The sequence below is a fragment of the Varanus komodoensis genome, unplaced genomic scaffold (genome assembly GCF_004798865.1).
Source record: "Varanus komodoensis strain SLA01 unplaced genomic scaffold, ASM479886v1 scaffold45, whole genome shotgun sequence".
Classification (NCBI taxonomy): domain Eukaryota; kingdom Metazoa; phylum Chordata; class Lepidosauria; order Squamata; family Varanidae; genus Varanus; species Varanus komodoensis.
In genome coordinates, this window is record NW_025336011.1 from 6709270 (window position 1) to 6729747 (window position 20478).

At 45.6% G+C, this 20478-nt stretch overlaps 1 protein-coding gene across 1 annotated transcript in view; it reads right to left on the reverse strand.

Moving 5' to 3' along the window:
* Positions 1-20478, reverse strand: part of SHANK1 (SH3 and multiple ankyrin repeat domains 1) — a 99269-nt gene that overhangs the window by 35858 nt on the left and 42933 nt on the right. The window contains 9 exon segments of the mRNA XM_044444762.1: positions 2724-2799; positions 6370-6483; positions 10222-10388; positions 12449-12734; positions 14777-14843; positions 16196-16273; positions 18861-18977; positions 19208-19375; positions 20254-20405. Coding sequence (XP_044300697.1) covers positions 2724-2799; positions 6370-6483; positions 10222-10388; positions 12449-12734; positions 14777-14843; positions 16196-16273; positions 18861-18977; positions 19208-19375; positions 20254-20405 — 1225 coding nt within the window.

Consider the following 20478-nt stretch of genomic DNA (forward strand, 5'->3'; position numbering starts at 1 on the left):
GAGAGTCAAACAATTGGCTGCCTCCTCCATGTGGAGGGAACAGAAGGAAAGTGGTTTTTTGCCAGTACCACCCCCCACCCACCTCCGGGAGCAGGCATGCCTGCAGTGGTGCTGCTAGCCCTGGGCACTGGGATGAAGGTCTCCAAAATGGCTATCCATTGAAGTGTGTGCAATGAAGACAGAAGAAGCAAACTCCATTTTATCCCTGTAGCCATGATGATATTAAGATTTAGGTACATTTAAAATGCAAAACTGCACATTGGCTTAAAGAATGAATGGGCAGCAGACTCTGCCCCCCTGCTCCAGGGGACAGGATCTTCAAGGGAGGAATGGCATGCATGAAGTGGGGAGGTTGAGCTGCCCTCACCCAGTGCCCCTTTTGCTCCTTAAATCAAGACCCCTCTTTATTCCTCATTTTCCAAGTGATTCTAGGAGATCGAAATTTGAACACATTTGGTTTGTTTAGGCAAGTCGCTATGAGAGCTGGGGCTGCTAAGAGTTGTGGTTCAACACTTCTGGGGGAAACCAGATCGGGAATGTTTGGGGTTACAATGTCAGATTAGGGCTGAGAAGTCCTGGGCTCTAGTCCCTGTTCAGTCACAAATCGCTTTGGGGGCCTTGTGTCATCTACTCTCTGTCAACCTGACCCACCTCACAGGGATGTTGTGAGGCTAAAATGTGTATGTGTGGACATGTATTTATGAACTTTGTATGATGCTCTGAATTCTTTGGGAGAAGGTCTGGCTAGAAGTGTAATGTATCTTAGCTATAGACTCCACTCCATATTGGGATAGTAAAATGGACTTGTCTCACAAGGTTGTAATGATCATTGAGATGATATGATTAAAGTTTTAAGCACTCCAAATAAATGTACATGTATGCTATCATTTCTATTTGTAGGTATAATATTTGGAGTCTATGAAAGAAAAATAGGAGAACTATTTAATTAGCCTTCTCCAGTCTGGTTCCTAGATGGGAATTGTGGTTCAACACATTTGAAGCACTTCAAGTTTGGGAAAGCTGATTTAGGGTGCAATCTTATTGCAATCAATCACACCTTAATATAATCAAACATGCTCCAAGTTAAAGCAGATAGAAGGGGCGGGGGGGGGACTACAATAACAACCAGGAAATAAAAATCTTAATCACTCAGTCACATAGTCCTCGATACATCTGATGAAGTGACTGCTAGTTCAAGAAAAGCTTATGCCATACTCAATCTGGTAGTCTTTAGGGTGCTACAAGTCTCTTTGTTCTTGTTACAACAGACCAACATAGCTCTCTGTTAGGCCTTTCAGACTGTGGGCTGAATTCTATTTCAGAAAAACTCAAGGGGACTGCTTTCCAGTGGTCGGAAGGGCAAAGGGAAAATGGGCAAGGCCAAAACACCAGAAATGCCTCCATATTTTCATCTGAAGCTTTTAATGCTAGTAACTTAGCCTGAGGCGTAATATTGGGAACTTTCAGAATGGGAGAAAAGCTGCAGAAAAATGTTATTAAACCACCAAATGTCCAGCAGTCATGAGAAAGAGAGTGCGGGGTGGCCTTCTGGAGAACTCTGAGGGCCTGGATTTAGCCTCTGGATCTGAGGTTCTGTACCCCTGCCTTAGTCCTTGAGTGTGACAGTCAATTCTCCTCCTCGATTTTTCAGTTCATTAGTACAAGTATCATATTAAACTTGTAAGTGCAATGTTCTCTGATGCTTTCAAAAGATTCCTGATGAAACCATTGAGTTGGAAAGGCCCAGAGAGTGACTGAATTCAGACCATATTCTGTGCTTTCCCCATCTCTCCATAGTTCATGTCCCAGAAGGTTACAAGCAAACATCTGAAGAAAACCAGCTGTGCCATACTAGGCTGGCTATAAAGCAGATGGCATTAGATGACCCAAGCAAATGAGCAAACCCATTTCTTGTAGAGGAACACAAACACACACACACACAAAATAGCCAAAACCAATTTCTTCTCAACACGCAAATATGGTTAGGTTCTAGTTCCAAGGAAATCCTATTCACAGTGCACTCCTATGAATGTTTACTCAGATGTAAATACCAGTGTAGTCAGCAAGGCTTACTCCCAGGTGAGAGTGTACAGGACTGCAATCTCACTTAGCCTTTTTAAAAAGAAAACTCAGTTCCACCCAACATCCTGTCTCAAGTTGCCCTTCTTCAAAATGCCACAGAACAAACAGCAATATCCTTCATGAATGTATCAAGTAGTCTTAAAACCCACCGTTATATTCTTTATGTCCGCAAATCAAAAAGCAAATTTCATAAGTTTTATCTCCAGTAGTTATGGTGAATTAATTAATGACAATTTGTTGACTGCTAGTCATTTTCACTCATGCCCATCATCTTCTGAACAGCAAAAATGACTGTAACTTATAACTCTTCTGCTTTGTTTTGCAATAAACACATTTCTTTGCTCCTGCCTGATCCAGAGAGAGTATCTTGGGATTTCATTTGTAATGGTTGGAAGCCACCCTCCTCAGCCTAGTGCTAATACCTGGGTTTTCATGAGTGAACCTGAAGAGCAACACATGAGAACTGATGATGTTTGGGTGTGTGTTTGTAAGATGCCACCAGAGAAGGAAATGGTGACCTTTATTGCCCTAACATGCCAAGATCTATCCATGCTCACAAAGTATAGCCACAATTCCCCATGACTACACCTTGCACTGCACAAGACCACAGATCACCTATTCTTTTGGGATGGTTTACTCACCTGGGGGCATCAAAGCTGTCATAGGAGCCCACTGTGTAGTGCCTGAAGAGTCGTTTGGCTTTATCACTGCGGCTTTCTGCAAAGCAAAGCAGAAGTAGGATGGGGATTAGGATCTGGTGGTGGAAAGGTGTATGATGCACAGGCTGCATCTTCTTTTTTAAACTTCAGGAATTCCTGTCCTTCCTGGGGTTCCCTTCACCAGCTGCTGGCAGCAGAGCTTTTGCTAGCAGGCCTGTGGGACCTGCCCAATCCAGAATGAGATGAGATGCCCATGGAAAGAAGGATGGGGCAACTACAGGGCAGAGGAAAAAGGGAGTAAAAAGTAGGGGGATATGCCCTGCCTACAGAGCATAGCCATCTACTGGAAGGCCTCTCTAGTATAAATCTGGTTTAAGGATAAAGAGCCAGAAGAACTGAGTACTTCGGCAGTGGACTGAGTGCGCAGGCATTAAGGAGAGGTGAGCTATATTTCTTTTAAAACTATAATAATAATTTCTAAGTTTGCAGGCATACAGATCAGTCAGCATACACAACTTTTATAAAAATCTGTATCCTGTTTTGTCCTGGTACATTTCCTCTTTTTGTTGACTTATAAATTGCCACCATAATAAAAAGGGAGCCAATTGCCAATGTTCCAATTATTCTATCCTATTTTCTGGTATATGACTGAATTGTCCCTATTTTTTAATTTGGGATTTGACGACATTTGTTGTTTACATTTGTTGTTAGCATTTTAGTGCACTCGTACTTTCTGTAAGACACTACTGACAATGATGACATGAAAGGGATGATGCAGAAGAGGATGCAGCTTTGGATTTAGGCATCCAACTGCATGTAGTAACATGAGAGGGCTAGTGGTGTAGAAATGCCCAGCACAGAAACTAAGTAGAGGGATATAAGGTAGCCAATTAACACATTGTCAGAAAAGAGGATACAGTTCTGCGTATACAGTTCTGCGTATCATAGATCTCATGTCCCAGAGAAGATCATGGTCAGGTCATGTGAGTGTCCATGTCCTCCAAGGGCTTACTTTAGATGGCCATTTCAAGGTCCTGCGGTGCTCTCCCTTCTTAGGGTTCCAGTCTTTCAGTGGTACTTGGACCAAACAGTGGTTCCATGAGGAAAAAAGCACTTAAGACAGAGAACACTTTCATCTAGAGGACAATGCTTGGCAGGGCCTTGAAGTAGAGGACTGTCCTCTGGTAAGTAGGACCCATGGCCACCCTAGGAAAGAAGACCTCTTCTTTGCAGCCAGTGTAGAAATATAGTAGTTGTTAACAGTTGTTAGTTTTTCAGTCCCTCTGGTGCTCTAGAACTCTCTGAGAAAGTAACTGCTTCTTGTCTGAAATTCATATTAAGCCACTGTCTTGTAAGCAGAGTGCCTTTTCACATATTGCAGCTTATAAGACTCATTTCAAACTGTTAAGTGTAATGACATATTGTGGGATAAATTCTGGATTTTTGGTATCACACCCTTTTTGTGCTTGTAAATCACACCAGCAGTACCAGACTGTGACTAAGGCTGCTTCCAGAGAGGAGACTCCTAATGCTACCAAGCACAAGGCAGTGATTCCATCTTTCCCTCCTTAAGGGATTTTTTTCTGGTAAGTAAAAAGCTAGGTAAACATGGGAGGTTGCAAAAGAGAAAATGATGGCATCTGGAGACAACTGTCCTCACTCCCCATAAATTTCTGTGTTTGAGACAGGGCAATCGCAGGATAAAAGCTTTGTCCTGATGCATTCTTAGGTGATGTTTCTTTTGGCTGTTTACTAAACACAAAAGACTAATGTGTGTTGTTTCCACACACGTAACTGCCTACCAAGATACAAAAGGCTGACAAATAAGTTTTGAGACACAACTAGTGAGCATGAATAAATCCAAGGTGAGATTTCAATAGTCTATTTGACAATCTTATTCTTACATTTAAGAAAAATGGAAATGGTTATGATCAGTTTACTAAGCAGTTTGCTAAAAGAGCCTGCTTTAGAAGACAGCACAGGGGTGCTTGCAGGGGGCCGGCTGCCAGCACTACTGATCAAAAGACATTGTCCAGCTTTGCTGACTTTGTTCCCATAATGGATTTCCTGCAGTGACAAAAAAGATGGAAGAAGCAGTGGGAAAATATGGCTGGGTTATAAGTGAAAGATGACAACATGTGGACCTCATCTTAAAATTTGGTGAATAAGGTAGGACAATAGTGCAATAAAAGCCTCATTTAGAGGCACCCCCTTAAAGAGTTCTGTAACACTGAGCAGAGGAAGAGAAAAAACAATACTGTGCAATGTGAATAGGACAAACAGAGTGCACATCCATTTGTGCATCACATGTGAGAATAGGAATGTTACAAATATATGGAAGTATCCCAAATTTCATTTGTGAAATGTTGGAAGGGTGTGTGATTAGCAGAACAGGTACATATAGTTTTCAGTTGTGGCATCCCTCCTTTGGAATAGCCCACCCCCACATGAGAGTTATCAACCCTGATAGTGTTTCAGTACTAACTGAAGACATACTTGTTTAACCAAGCATTTGTAAATTTTAAAGCTTACCATTGTTAGATTTTCTTTTTCAACAGTAATAGTTCTTTTTAATGAGTACTGTACAACACTTTTGGAGTACTTAATGGAAAGCTGTATAAGAGCACCTTATATAAAAAAGGCATGTGCCCTTTCTTGCTGCAAATGGAATACCTTAAGCAATGTAGGGTGCTTCCAGATGAGGCTTTGCCCTATTTCATCCACATTCATTCATTCATTCATTCTCTCTGTCTGTATGTCTGTCTGTCTGTCTGTTTGTCTGTCCGTGGTGTGTGTAAGGTAGGGTCTTCAGACAATAGCGTCTTCCGTTTGTACTCCTTCCATCCCCCCACCTCCCACTGCTTCTATTTTCTTTCTTTCCAGAGAAAATACAAAAAGGAGGAAATGAGGGAAACCTTGCACAAAGCCTTTTCATTTGGAGTAGTAGGAGCCCTCCATCTGGAAGCACCCCTATGAGTGCCATCCCATGGCTCCTACATGACCTCTGGGAAGTCCCAGGCTCATCAGTTCTCTTCCTCCATTGTGCCCATAGACAACTGGGCTACAATTGCAGAAGAGGAGATCCCACCATGATCTTTCCACCCTGCTACACCTTTGCTGCCCTGGAAACTTGCAACAATTCTTCTGTTGTAACCACAGAGGTCAGGAAGATGGACTGGGGCCATGCCAGTGGGCAAGGAGAAGCAGATCCACTGGATGCTTCATTTCAGTCTTTCTCAACCACCAGATGTTTCAGACTGCAGCTCCTATCAACTTCAACCAACATGGCTACTGGTCAGGAATTATGGGAGTTGTAGTCTAAAGCATTTGAAGGACTCCAGGTTAGGTAAGACAGCTCCACTCTATTCCCCCTTTCCCTGGTTTTGCATTTGTTTCCTCCCATCAGCTCTGGATGCTCAGCCCTTGCAGAGCTGCTTTTGGAGTTTGTTCCTCTTTTTGCACTTTGGCAAACCTTGGATGCCTCCCAAGCCGAGCAATACGGCACTCCTGTGCACAAAATGCTGGTGCCTTTTTGGCTATGTAAGGGCTCACCCTTGGAGAATGAATGTTATTTGTGTGTAGGTGTGCACGATGCTTACATGGTAAAGAAAAGGTTTAGAACACTTACCTTGTTTCCCTTCCTGTGACTTGTTGGGTACTTCCTCCACACAGTCTGAGGGGAACCAGCCCATGCGGCCCTTTACCTGTCCCTCCCAGAAGCCGCCTTCCCCAACGCTCAGCACTGCAATGGAGAAGGGCATCGTTAGAGTTATGCAGGTGCTGTGGGCTAAGGTGGGTCAGCCGTTTGCCATTTTGAGGTTTGCCACTTCCGCATAGCCAGTGTGGCAAAAGAGAGACAAGTCTGAACTCCCTCCCATGGAACAGACATCCAGGACCCTCAGGCCATTCACAACCCCTCTGCCTAGCCTACCCTGGAGGGCTGTTGCATGAGGAATGGCCTGTGCAGAGCAGAAAATGGAATTCAAATTGCTGTCCCTGTTTTGTCAAAGGCTGTAGCCATTTTGAAGATCCGGGCTTGGAATCTTGCTGGCACTGTCTCTTGGATATTCCTCACGTTTTGTGACTTGAATGCAAGAGGATGAACAAATGGAGTTGGGCCATGATGGACCCGTCAATGTGAAACTTGGCCTTGTTTATTTTCCTCCCCTTATCTTTTAAAATGGGTGCTGAACCACTAGCCTGTGGACCTAAGCCAGTCCACCGGGCTTCCCAATCTGGCCTGCAAAGCCATATGCTTCCCCAGAGGCGGGACCTGGCACCCAAGTCTGCTCCTAGAGTTAACTCCTATCTGAGTTCAGAGATAAAAGTGAAGATTTTCTGGTGTGCCTCTTTCCCTCCCATTGGATTGGCACGAGTAGAAACATCTGCTATAATCTCCAATTCCCTCGGATTGGAGTAACAGTAACAATTCAGGAAACGGGTTTGGGGCAGCAGTGGGAAGTGTAGCCATTATTCTCATCCTGGTTGTATTGTTCTGCAATGGTACTCACAACCTCCACAGAGACTCCAGGTGGCACAGAAAGTACAGGACTTGGCAGGCTCTGGGAATAGTGGCTGCCCTTCCCAGTACTGGCAATGTCCCTTTCTCGATGCTGAGAGACACGTGGAGGCAAAGATGGTCGAGGTGAAGACATTCATGGGCCTGGCCGCGGGCCATTAGATCAACTGGCTTGCAGAGGGCACTAATAACACTGCTTAAGTCCCCTGATATAGGCTTCATTGGCCACTGTCTGTCTCAGCTTTCCCCAATAAGACCTGGGGATGATAGAGGTATAAAGCCATGCAACAGGCTGTCTCAGGATGGTGGGGGTTACAGTCCAACACACGTGGAGGGTGCCAGGTTGGGAAAGCTGGTCTATATAATCCTCATTTTAGGGTGAAAGTGGGCCACTTGCAGCTGGCCTGCCTAATTTTGAAAGCCCTCTGCAAGCAGTTCACACACTTTGGCAATCCTTTGGGCAGGAGGGAAGAGGGAGAAAGTGAAGTGGGAGGGGGGTACAAGAAAAGAGAAGGAAGGTGTGGCCAAAAGGGAGAAATAGTTTTGCCTTGGGCCCTGCCCAACACTTGGCTTCATCCATCTCTGACATTCAGACCAATACATTACCCAGAGAGAATGTGGCCCTCAACAGAATAAAAGGCTCCCTTCCCCTAATTTAGGGTGTGCTCTTTTTTGTGTGGGTCTGTTCGTAAGTGTTCTTTTTACCTTCTTGCGGTTCACCTTCCTTGGGACAACTGCACTGACACAGACAAAAAAAAAATCTAATTTGTAAGCCTTTAACAGAGAAGACCAAAAGAGTTTTTGACTGAAAGCCAGCATGGGGTAGTGGTTGGGGTACTGGACTGGGACTTGGGAGATCCGGATTCTAATCCTGACTCTTAGCCGAATCTACCACACGGGGTTCTTACAAGGATAAAATGGAGAGAAGGAGAAACTATGGAAGGCAACTTGGGTTCCTTCCAAGTAAAAAGGCAGAATGCAAGCAAACACACAGCTGTGCTGTGCAGGAGAAGTTGGTCCCCTGCTGTCCACATCACATGCTGTTATCTCTCATCTGTGACTGGAGATAACAGTGGGGATTCCCTCTGTGGGCGAGGCTAGGAAGCCAACTCAACCCCTTCAAGAAATCAGTGAAGGTTTTGCAGGCTGGTAATCCCCCCTCCCTGCTTCGAAGTGGCTTCCAGTGTAATGGCATTAAGAGAATGTCTGGGTAGGGATTGAGTGTGGTTTGCCATTGATTCATGGGCTGTTGCTGAAATGTGAGCTATCGCATTGCCTGAGCCCAGCTGAGATAGCACACCATGGTGAAAAATCCATAGTTTACAACACAAATCATGGTTTCTTAGCTTGGCTGGACTGAGAGACAGCATGGTAATTTGCATTTCAATAATTCACAGTTTGAAAACACACAATCCTTGGATGTGGGATTTTGTGTTTTCTGGAATGTTATTCTGTGAAGAGGCAGCAAAGTAGAATGGTGGTCCATTCATTTTTATTTATTTTATATGTGATCCTTATATACCACTAAACATAATAAGTTCACGATGCAACACATTTTAAGCATCACTGTCCTAGCATGACACAGCTCCACCAGGCCCAATGGGATGCCCTTGTAGTTTTACACCCCCTCCTTTAATGGGTGTGGGTACATAGCTCAGTGGTAACAGTACATGTTGGGGATGTAGAAGACCCCAGGTACAAAACTGCAGGGGTCCCTCAGGGGGAGGGGGGATTGCTCTAGGGGTCAGGGATTAGAAGAACCCAAGAAGGCTCCAGGGGGCAGCTGTGGAATTTCTATGGGCTAGATTAGCCCTGTAGGTCAAGTATTTCACACCCTGATTTAAAGGAGCACATAGCATGCAAAGCCAAAGAAACTTGTCGAGTTGACTTCTTGGTCGCTGCTAATCGAAGCAGACAATACTGGGCTAAATGGACTAATAGCCCAAGCTAATTCAAGGCAACTGTCTAGATTTCCGTGGAAGATAAGAGATGTCTCTTATTTCACAGTTCCAACATATCCTTTTACAAGGTTCTGACCTATCCACTGTTCTCTAGTCACAATGCAGACACAGAAAGAAACACTCAGATGCACAACAAGACAATCTAGACACCAACTAAAGACTAAACTCACAAACACAAGCCTAGCCTCACAGTTACCCTGACTCCAGTTCTATCAGCCAAACACAAGGTTCTCAAAGTGTGAGGTGGGGGGTAGCCTCCCTAGAGAGAGAGAGAGAGAGAGAGAGAAAGAGAGATGTCCAAGATCCATCCTGGCCCCCACCCCCTGGTATCTGTGAGCACCCGGACTGGACCTTATTCCCATATCCCATTCAAGGTAGAGAAGGCTTTCTCAACTTGGTGCTTTCCAGGTATGCAGGCATTCAGCTCCCATCATTCCCAGCCAGCATAGCCAATGGCTAAGTTGGCTGGGAGTCACAGTTCGACACAGCTAGTACATGCCAGGTTAAGGAAGAATGGTGTGAATTGTTCTTTCCCGACTTGTGTTGGGTGAAATGGAAATGGTACATGGAGCAACTCCATACTTAGGCCCAGTCCTTTTACTTTAACTTCGATGTTATCCTCACTTGACCCACTTTTAATCTCAACAGAGTTCTTACCTTTCCCACCCCTTCTGCCTCCTGTATGTCAAAGGAAAGAGGTTTTTGACATATTGGCTCAAAGTGTCCCAGATATATGAGTCATGCCCAAGATGCCTTCCATTTTTCATAGATCCCAGTTGATCCTTTCATGGGAACCAAAATGAATTGGGGGTGGGGCAGAGAAGAGAGAATAATCTGTATTTTTCCTTCTTTGGGATCCCAAAACGTTTGTGGCAAATCAAGGGAGGAGGAGGCAGGGCCCCCAGGCTGAGCCCACTCGTCTCTCCCACAGGCCCCAGTGTCATGGGCTGAGGGCAAACATCCCTGGGCAATCCAAGGGTGTGTGCAGAGATCGACGTACCCTTGATCTTCTCGCCCTTGCTGATGGAGAGCTCACCCTCGGCCTGGGCCTGGTATGGTTTCACAGCCATGAATGTGCGGCCAGGCACCGCCGAATAGAGTTTCCGCTTCACTCCCCGGCTACTCAGCGTGCTGCCTCCAGTGGACTCCTTCTGGTAGCCACTGGAGCTGCCAAAAGAAGAGGACAAAAGAGAACAAGATTTATTTATTGATTATTGCTTTAATCTGCCCCATAACAAGCATTCTCTGGAGAGAGGGCAAACGGTGAAAATGGGTGCAAGGGGAGCTCAGCTCAACTGGCCAAGCACCTGGGGTATCAATCAGACTTTTGGGGTTCTCCAGACAACCATACTCTTATTTCCTGCCAATATCCCCTCCCACCCAACCACCAATCACTTCATGGTTTCCTGTTTTTCCCCATTCTGGAAGGTACAAATGTTACTGGTTACTATCAGTAACAAGACTTAGTTACTGGTAGTGAGAGTTTTTGAATCCAGTCCTTTGAGTGTTAAGATAGAAATAAATCTCCTGACTCCCAGTATCCCCAACCAAAAGTTGTAAGACTTTTTTCTTTCTAAACATGCATAGGACTGGACTGTGAGGCTACAGTATGCTGTTACTCTGGGCAGCCTACTCCTTTTGCCTTCAGCTCTATTTTAACTTTGGCCCAAGAATTTTGCCAAAATTGAATTCAGCCCTCAAGAGATTCAACAGGGCTTGAGTTAAAATAGTACAATACAAATTATTAAAAGAATAAGAGACATTGCAAATAATGAACTGCACAATGAGAGATAAATATATGAAAAATATGTAATGTATAAAAAAACTGAAACAAAGGCAAATATGATAGCGAAGTTCTGAACTTGATCTCCCTCCTTCTCTCGTTTCCTCACCTCCACTTTAACCCAATTAATTCTACTTCTATTAGAAAAGAACCAGAAATCTTGGTTATTAGTAGACAATATGTGTTTCCCTACAGATCTCTTGGTCCAAACTGCCTCTTAAGTGCTTTCATTTTCATCTTTTTTTTTTCTTTTCTTATTTTCAAGTAACAATTTTATCAGAGTGGTGGTGGGGAAGCTGATCAAGATTGAGTCCACAACATGCAGGTAAGGACCAGTTTAATCTTTTGCCCTCAGCATCCTGAGAGTTGTAGGATTTTTTTTTCTGTCTAACCATGTATAGGTCTGTGCCCTTCATATGTAGTTTTAACCTTGCGCTTCCCTACTGCCCTGGGCTAACTATCCTGCACCCTGGATTACTTGTGGATATTTAAAATAAACCAAAAGCATTGGGATTTCTGGATCTCCCAGGTCTAATTTCATATCCAGGGAATTGAAACGCTGATGCTCAAGTGTCTACCCCATTAAATCTCATCCCCCTCCACTGAAACCTATGAACCAGGCTGCCATCCCAGCCAGCACAGGATTTTGGGGCAGATGTCTGCACCTCTGGCAGCAGAATTGGGGTGGGGGGCAAATGCAGCAGGGCTGGCTTACCCCATTATTAAGTAAGTGAGCTTATGCATGTTACCATCTAAAGCAAGGGTGCATACTCTTTCGGGTGTCTGTTGAAGGCTATGTACCATAAATATGCACAGGCATACACTGACATCCAAGACTTGTTCAGATGGTGCTTATCTTGTACGCATTCTGGTACTTAAAAACTTTCAACATTAAGGCAGGGGCTGCTTGTGCTCCATTTCTGTGGGAGTAATCTGTCAGTTTCCCCACTACCACTCTCAGGCACACAAACTATCGCTACTCACTTCTCCCCCGACTCACACACAGACGCACCTCAAGCACTGTTTTAACCCTTCCCTCTGCTGCCGCCACCAAGCAAAATGAAAACTCTGTATCTTTCTTGAAGAATGGGCTTTACAGCGCCTGCCATATAAGCCTGGTTCCCAAGGCATCCTAAGAAACGGGTGACAACCTTCAAGGGTGTCTTCTGAGGACACTCTAGGAAGGAAGCTTGATGGGAAGGAACAATAGAGCCCATTCCTAGAGTGGCTTTTTCTTCTTTTTTGCAGCAGGAGATGCTGAGGCCTCAAGGTCACTAGACCAGGCTAGGGGGCACCTGCAGCCCATGGGCTGTACTTCCAGCATCCTTAAGAGCACCCCCTCCATAAGATTATTAAGTTCAGAGTCTACAAATGGCCTAGCTGCACCATGGCTTCACCCAGGCCCCTAATCAAGAGTGCCAGCCAAAAGAAACATTCTACTTACCTGGGTCGACCGCGCTGTCTCTTTGCCTCTTCTGTGTGGCGCCCACGTGATGGGGAGCGGCTGCGAGCACCACGGGGACTGCTGGAACTGCGCAGGGTGCCTGTGGTGACTTTCTGGCTCTGCACGGCTACAGTCGCCGATGTAGTGGACGGAGGGGCATAAAGCATCCACTCAGGGATATTCATGCTGGTGTCACTATTGGCTCGCAGCAAGGTATGTGGTACTGTCAGGCCCTGGGAGCCATCCCGGCGTCGGCTGGCATATTGTGGGGTCTCCTGGAAAGGGACTGCAAAGAATGGTGATGTCAGAGAAAAGGTAAAAAGGAGAACTGGGGAGAAGAACGGATACTAGGGATGGGCAGTGGGGAAACGGGATGCAATGGGTCATACTGTGGAGGAATGAAGAGTAGGCTTGAGTTCCTAAGATGTGGAAGGGATTTTTGCCATATCACTTGAAAGCAATAATACTAATAATACTAATACTACTACTAATAATAATATAGTGCAGTGCTTAATAAAGTGTTTCCCTACATGTTCACATGGAAAAAATAAAATAAAACAAGATGAACACACTTCAACTTTCAACAACAAATGTAAGATCAAAAGAAAGAATGAAAATAGAGAGTAAAAGACAGACAAAGTAATATTTGATATGACTGTTTGCTTTCTGACTATCTTAGCTTTCTTTCCTTTTTTTAAAAAAGGAGAAAGTTACTGGGCCATATAGATGTGATGATATGCTTAGAAATGTATGGGAAATCCCAGTGAAATCTTAGAATTTGGAAGGCAGTATATATTAAAAACATTTCCATTAGTGGGAAATGGGATATCAGTCCTGCATAGATCGTTGCCCCTGCCCTTGACTAGCAAATCAGAAAACATGATGCGAGATAAGAAAACTTGTGTGTTTGTTCAGTTTCCAGCTTTTTCTGGTTTCTTCTGACCGTGAGTGTCAAGAAGGTAGGAAGGAAGGAGATGTGAAAGTGTGCATGTATGTGTTTTTACATGTCTGGTTAACATTAGTCATGAGGCAGCAATGTGGAGAGGCAGGGATAAATGAAGGTGAGAGATGTGGAATTAATCACAGGGGTGCTGGGGTAGGAGGAGAAAGAAATAGAAGCCAGTGAAAAGGAAATCAGGTTAAAAGGAGATAGCAGGCTCCAGATTTTTTTTGTGGGGGGGGGGGTGTTGTTTTGGCCAAACTGTTGTTTTGGTTCTCTCCTGTGATGGTGGCACCCAAAAATGTGTTCCTCTGGTGGCAAAGTCTGTGAGTTGCCTTTCTAAATTACCCACAGTCCTTCAGAGAGACCAATGAAATGCTGTCCAGGGCACTATGGGAGACTAAAAGGGCAGCCCCCAACTTTTTCTTGCACTGGGTGCTCAGGAGTATTGTGAGAAATTTTAAAAGGCCGTTTCCCACAGTGGCCACCTACTGCCAGGGACCCATGGCAGGCACCTACACCAGTGGATCTTGCCATGGTGCTGGGATCTCAACTCAGGGCCAAGAGTCCTGGGGTACTGATAACAGGCCTAAGGCAGTGCAGGGAAGAAACAAGAGAGGGTAAGACAGTGGAAACATGAAGAAAACTGTGATAGCAACAGCAGTGTAGCAATAAGGGCCTGGCACTGAAAGGGAGATGAAAGACTATCTATCAGAGCTTGCATAACATGTTCATTTTCTTCAAGCTAGCACAAATTTTAAAGGACCCCAAATCCATTTTTTAAAGCTCATGTAATCAAGAAGCCTGAATAAAATATTGCTAACTGTTACCATCAAACTTCTGGTCACCTTAGAGTTTTGTCACATTGATTTCTGTGGTGACAACAATGTGGCGTGAAGCAGGGGCAGTTCATGGCTCATCCTCCTTCAGGCTTAAGGACCCTATAAATTTCCATTTGTGCCTGAAATATATCCTTCATAAAAATTGCTAACAAAAAATACATACATACATTCCAGCCAAGGTTTCCTAGTCTCTATATGGATGTAGAAAATGCAAACACCAAGGGAAAAATAACTTGTGAAGGAAAAAAGGCTTTAAATTAGTCTTAAACCAGTTCTCATCAGGCTTCTCCCCATTATGAAGAATCCCAGTAAGTATGCTTTATGTGAGTTCAAATTCTTAACCTCTTTAGTCTACAGTTCTGAAGACGGTACATGTAGTACAGAGTATGGCCTCAACAAATTAAGGATGCAATCCTATACTCTCTTATCTGACAGCTCTATTGACTTCCATGGGACTTATCTCAGACAAGACACAGACAACATTGTTAATCAGTTGACATTTGTAGCATAGATGTGCTGACCCCCATTTCCTCTAGTCAGACTCACCCACATCTGAGTCCCGGTGGCTCTTGATCAGTTCTCCCAGCTCAAAGTTTCCTGCAATAACTGCCACCTAATATGGAAAGGATATGTCAGGGATAGAGAACCTCTGCTCCATGGACCTGGTCTAGCCCATGGAAGTTCCCACGTGCCCCACAGAGGCTTGGACTCCCACTGCAGACCCTTCCTCCTCTCTTCCCAAAGCCTGGAGACCCGCTGGGGCTCAGGAAGGAGAAGGAGAGGCATGCTTGCTCTCATCTCTGATTTGTGACAGTGGGGATTTTCCTTATGTAGAGGGAGAAGGCACGGAGCAGGATGAGGATGAGGTGCGGGGGACGACTTGCACTTTCACTTGGTGCCTTGGCTGAGGATGCCTCAGGGGGTGCAGGACTTTCCCCGGCTGATGATCATCCAGGGATCTAGTGATATCAGAGGTCATGGCCCTGCTCCCCAATACCGTCAGGCTTGTGTAGGGCTAGGTGTGTGTGTGTATTGTCTGGCCATCCATTTCAAACAGGTTCCTCATGCCTTGAATGGATGGTTGTATATCAGTAAGTGTAGCTTTCTGAATAAATGTTTTCACTGTTTTATTCCCCTTTCCTTTGGACCGCTCCCACCAGAGTCCAAAGCAGGAGCAGACAGCCTTGTTTTTTTTTCTGATGAGGGCCACATTCCCCCGTGTATAACTGTTAGGGGCTGAATATTGCAGGGCTGTATATTGCAGGGGTAGGGCAAGTGCCGAAAATGGGTGAGTCCCCCATTTCTTCTTTCTGTCACCCTTTTTCTCCTTCTTCCCTCCTGCCCAGCCAGCTGCCAGGGAAAGGACAGGCTGCTCTTGCCAGTGATCTGAATGGATTATGCTTTGGACATTAGGCTGAGGGTTGCATGTGGCTGCTGGGCTGTAGGTTGCCTTGCCTGGTCTAAAGCAACGTCTGATTTCAAGCAGGGCAGGCTACTTGTAGAGTCCAGTTTGCCTTCAGAACTCCCAAACATCCTGTTTTGCTAAATAGATGTTGGGCAGGAACAGGAGCAATGCCAAAAGCTTCTGAGATTTGTTGCACAGAAAGGACGGAGACCTTGGCAGAAGCTGATGCACTGAGCTGCAGTGCTGGCAACAAAGTTAGGGAGTTAGTGCTGTCTTGCAGACTTTACAGGATCTGGCCACAGATGGAAAAATAAACGTACCCATTTCCTTGAAAGAAATGCCAAAGAATGCAGGGCAATATCTGCAAAATGAGACACAAGAACTGGGGAACTGTTATTCCTGCATGTAATATGTGAGCCTAAATGCATCAACATCCATGTTTGTATGCTTTAGGGTTGAGACATGGCACTAAGGATGGGTTCAAGGGGTCAGCCCTATGATGTCTTGGCTCAGATTTAGGTCAGCACGCCCTCCTCCCTTAGACCCAGCTTACCACACACCTGGAAGGCAGTCTGACCATGATTGTTCTTGATCTCTTTGTTTGCTCCCCGATACAGCAGGATGCGGGCACAGCTCTCCTGAGGAGAGAAGGTTGGCAAGGAAAAGGAAAGAGAGAGAGAAGGCACTGATAAGGTACAGTTCTTAGCGGACAAGGGGCTGCATCCAGAGAGCTGTATGTCAGGAATGTATTCACATCCATCAAGTCCCATAGTGGTTAAAAGCAATGCCCTTTTTATTTTGTTCATCCTTACACACATGCACTGTGTTGTAAATGGTGCGTGCTGTTCTTCCCATTATGCAGATGGGGACTCTGAGGTTGCCTGGGAAATGACTCACAAAGGGCTTCTCAGTGGACAGCACAGGATTTGAATACAGATCTCCTAGGCCAACATCTACACTCTGATCTCTGTACCTGTGAGTGCCAGCTGCTTATTAAAGCTTGATTTCTAAGACTCCTGGAGGCCCAAGGAAGATTCTGGGTAGAGAGTATCCATTTATCCCGAGGGGAAGAACTTTTGCCCTAAGCATAACTTTCTGTCATTCTTCTGCAACAAACCACTACTAACTTGTCTTGAAAAGGATTTTTGCAAGGTATTAGAAACTGCAGTTTGTTCCTGCATTGAGCAATACAACATGCAGTTTGGCTGAATAAGTAACACGTATAGCACTTGAAAACCTGTTGTTTTTTAGTGTTTTAAGAATAGAGCCCTCACATTTTATAGAGTTGTTATGTGCCAAGAAGTCATTGCCTCCAAAATGTCCTGCCCTTGACAGCCCTGCTCAGATCTACCTTGAAAGGGTGGACACCTGAATGCAAAAGTGCATTTGCAGTAGGAACTCCAGTGTATGGTGGGAAATATTTCCTTAACAGAGAGCCCCACGCGTATCCTCTGTCCCAGCACGCTAAATGGTAAACACAGTTACTTTCAGCTCAATATTCCAACTACAGGTAGATTTAGAGTGAAAACAACCCTACTTTAAAAGACAACAACACAGAATTCACAGCATTTTCTCAAGCTGCAGTGCAAACCTGGCTTCCTCCCAGCTTTGCAACCGAAATGAGAATGACATGAATACCAGTGAAACCGATCTGGCACAGCCATCAGACCCACCACTGCGCTTCTGGTGGGCTTGCATTTTTATTTTGAAAAGCACTGCATGAACATTCATACATTTATTCATCTCATTAAGGAGAATCAGTAAGTGCCAAACCACTCTGCCAATTGGTGAGCTAAACGGCTCTGGCAATCGGCAGTGTCACAGGTGGTATCCAATCAGTGCTGCGCACAGCCAGGTTCTGCTCCAGGTTTGGAGGCTTTTTATGCAAGCTGCCCACAGGGGCTCCCCAAGAGGAGCCCCATCTCTTTCTTACTGAAGTTGTTGCTGCCTGTCTGTGTGCTCTGAGTCCTAACCACACCATCTGAGACTGCTGATCCTACTTCTCATTGCTCCCGCTACTCTTGACTCACTCAGAGAAGGCAGGCAAGCAGATAGCAACAGAAAGGAGATCAGGATGCTAGGGGGCTGGCAATGGGCCCCCTCTTGGAGCTTAGTCCTTGACAGATGCCCCAAATGCTGACCTCTGATGCCAGCCACTTCTGCCCTAACCTGACGGAAAAAACGGTTTCTTTTGCTCTGAACACAATGAGGGAACAGCTTGATTATTAGCATGTGGCTTCACACCTACTGTGGCAAAGTCTGTGTGTGGGGGAGATGTCTCTCCCTGTTGGTGACATCCCATTACTGTGCAAAGGTCTCCCCACAAATAAATAGACCAACAAACAAATAAATAACATCACCACAGCCTGGTGTCAGACTGAAACTAGGTTGCTTGGCTGTGGAAGTGGCACTAATCACTAAGCCTCCCCTTCAAGCCCAGCTCTCGAAAAGATGTAAAAGCAAGAAGTGTTACATCTTTTTACCCAAAGCCATAATGATTATAATGCAGAGGTGGTCAGTAGGCCTTATGTGATCCCCGGAACCCCACTCCCACCTCAAAGTAAATATCTGGAGCAGTTTGGGGCACCAAAAAGATCAAATCTAGCTTCTTTGATCTTTTTGGCATTCTGCAGTACTCCAGGTGCTATCATACTTAAAAAACAAAACAAAACATTCTTCAGGGGACTACAGCCTGCAAGGAGGATCCAGAGGACAAACGTGAACCTGGACTCTCCAAAGTTGCCCATCCCAGCATACAGTAGTCTTGAACTCCAGAACCTGCACAGAGTGCCTTGCAGAAAAGATGCTCTGAGAGGGCGTTAGTCCCTTGCAGAGCATCTCTGGTCCCCTGATTCACATGGTTCCAAATAGACAAAGGACTGGCCTGATGCCCTGCATATTTATGAGCATCAAAGAACTGGCCTCCTACCCCAGAAGGAGTGTAAGCTGGCTCAATAAAACTCCATCTCTGCTGTATGTTCTCAGTCAAAAAAGTGACTTAGAAAGATGGTTCCACCTGTTTACAGACTTTGATTTTCATGCAAAAGAGTTGGCTAATACAGGATACTGTAGCAAACAAAAGGACCCCATCGAGAAAGAGCATTGGAAATACAATCAAGGATATTGGTCAAGGCAGGGGTCCTGTGGCAGGGGACCAGAGCTCCAGATGCTCGAGATGGTGCTGTTGTTCTATATCAGAGTCCAGGGTTCATCACTCACACTTACCTTGTTATAGAGTGCACAGATGTGCAGTGCTGTATTCCCGGATGCATTCTGTGCACCTGGCTCAGCGCCGTAGAACAGCAGGTGTTCCAAGTGTTGAGAGTGTCCATGTTGGCAGGCCTGGTACGTGGAGAAGCAGAAGTCAGGAATGGAAGGTGGGGCTAGATGGCCAGATGGACAGGTGCAAGTCACAGCCACCCCCCTCAATCTTTAGGCTTGGAGCCAGCCCTGGCAGGAAACACACACAGGACATAAGATGGGTAGACAGCTCTGCTGCCCACATGATCAGGGGCTACCAGACATGGAAACTCAGAAGTGGTCTGGGGCTAGACCTGTATGAAGGACATTACCTGGTGTATCTCTTGCCAACCGTTCTCATCAGTGGTGCCAATGTGGGCCCGATTGTAGAGCAGGAGTTCACAGCAGCGTGGGTCACCTCCAACCATGGCTGTGTGGTAGAGTGGAGTCAGCCCACGGCGGTCCTTGTAATTGGGTGAGCCCCCAAGATCTAAGAGTGCCTGCAAGAAGCACACAGGAAGACTGGATGGTAAAGGCAAAGTCGGCTCCGGGTTGCCCTAGATGAATTAAAATGCAGATGCCAGGGCAAGCAATCCAGTTGTTTTAAGCTGCAGCTCTCATATCCACTAGCCATGCAGGTGGGGCGTATAGGAACAATAGTCCAAAAAATGTGGAGCACCAGGCTGCCTACTCCAGTATAATGAACGGCGTTAACAACAACATGTGAAGCTGTCAACTGCTGACCAGGATAGCACGTTCTTAGTTTCTGTTTGATACCTGTCACGCCTCTTAAAAAATATATTCAGGAGCACTGGTAGAGAGCGAAACGCTCCTGTGTCCCTGAAATGCAGGAGAAAGGACTTAGCCAAGGAGCTTCGGTGAAGCCTCTGAGTGACTCCTCCAAAAATGCAGAAAATGGTTCTCTGCCCCAAACTTTTCTACCATTGCTGAGGGTACCTTTAATTTCTACATCCCAGGCACTTTGCAGACACACCCTGTGGATCCACAGCCAGCCAGCCAGCATGGCCTTTCTAGGTTTGCACACTAAATTGGCACAGAGGCCAGTATTCTGTGTTGCTTTAAGTGGAAATCCAGGAGATTTGCACAGAGTGCACATCCTGGCACAAGAATGTAAACCCCTTGGGAGTAAGGGCCTGTCCCAGCACAAGACTGGAAGCTCAGCAGGGCAGGAGCATCTCTCCTTATGCTTTGTAAAGCACTGTGCACATTGATGGTACTATATATAAGCAGATAATACAATCTAATACATGACTTAAGGGGGAGTGGAGAAGATCAACCACTGCTGCTCTTACATCTCCCAAAGTTATTTTCACATCTTACAGCACCAGAGCATCCGGCAGTGAGCAATAGGCATTACCATGAGGGCTGGGTAGTGATGTGAGCACACGGCTTTGTGCAGCGCTGTGGCTCCGTCCCTTGCCCGGAAGTCTATGTGGGCACCTCCAAGGCATAGCAGCCGAATCACGTCAATGGTCCCATCCAACTGAGCAGCTAAAGTCAAAGGCGTCTCTGCAGAGAAAGCGGAGAGTTACTACTCTGTATGTGTGAGAGAGAGAAAGGGGGGGAGAGATTGGCCTTCTGT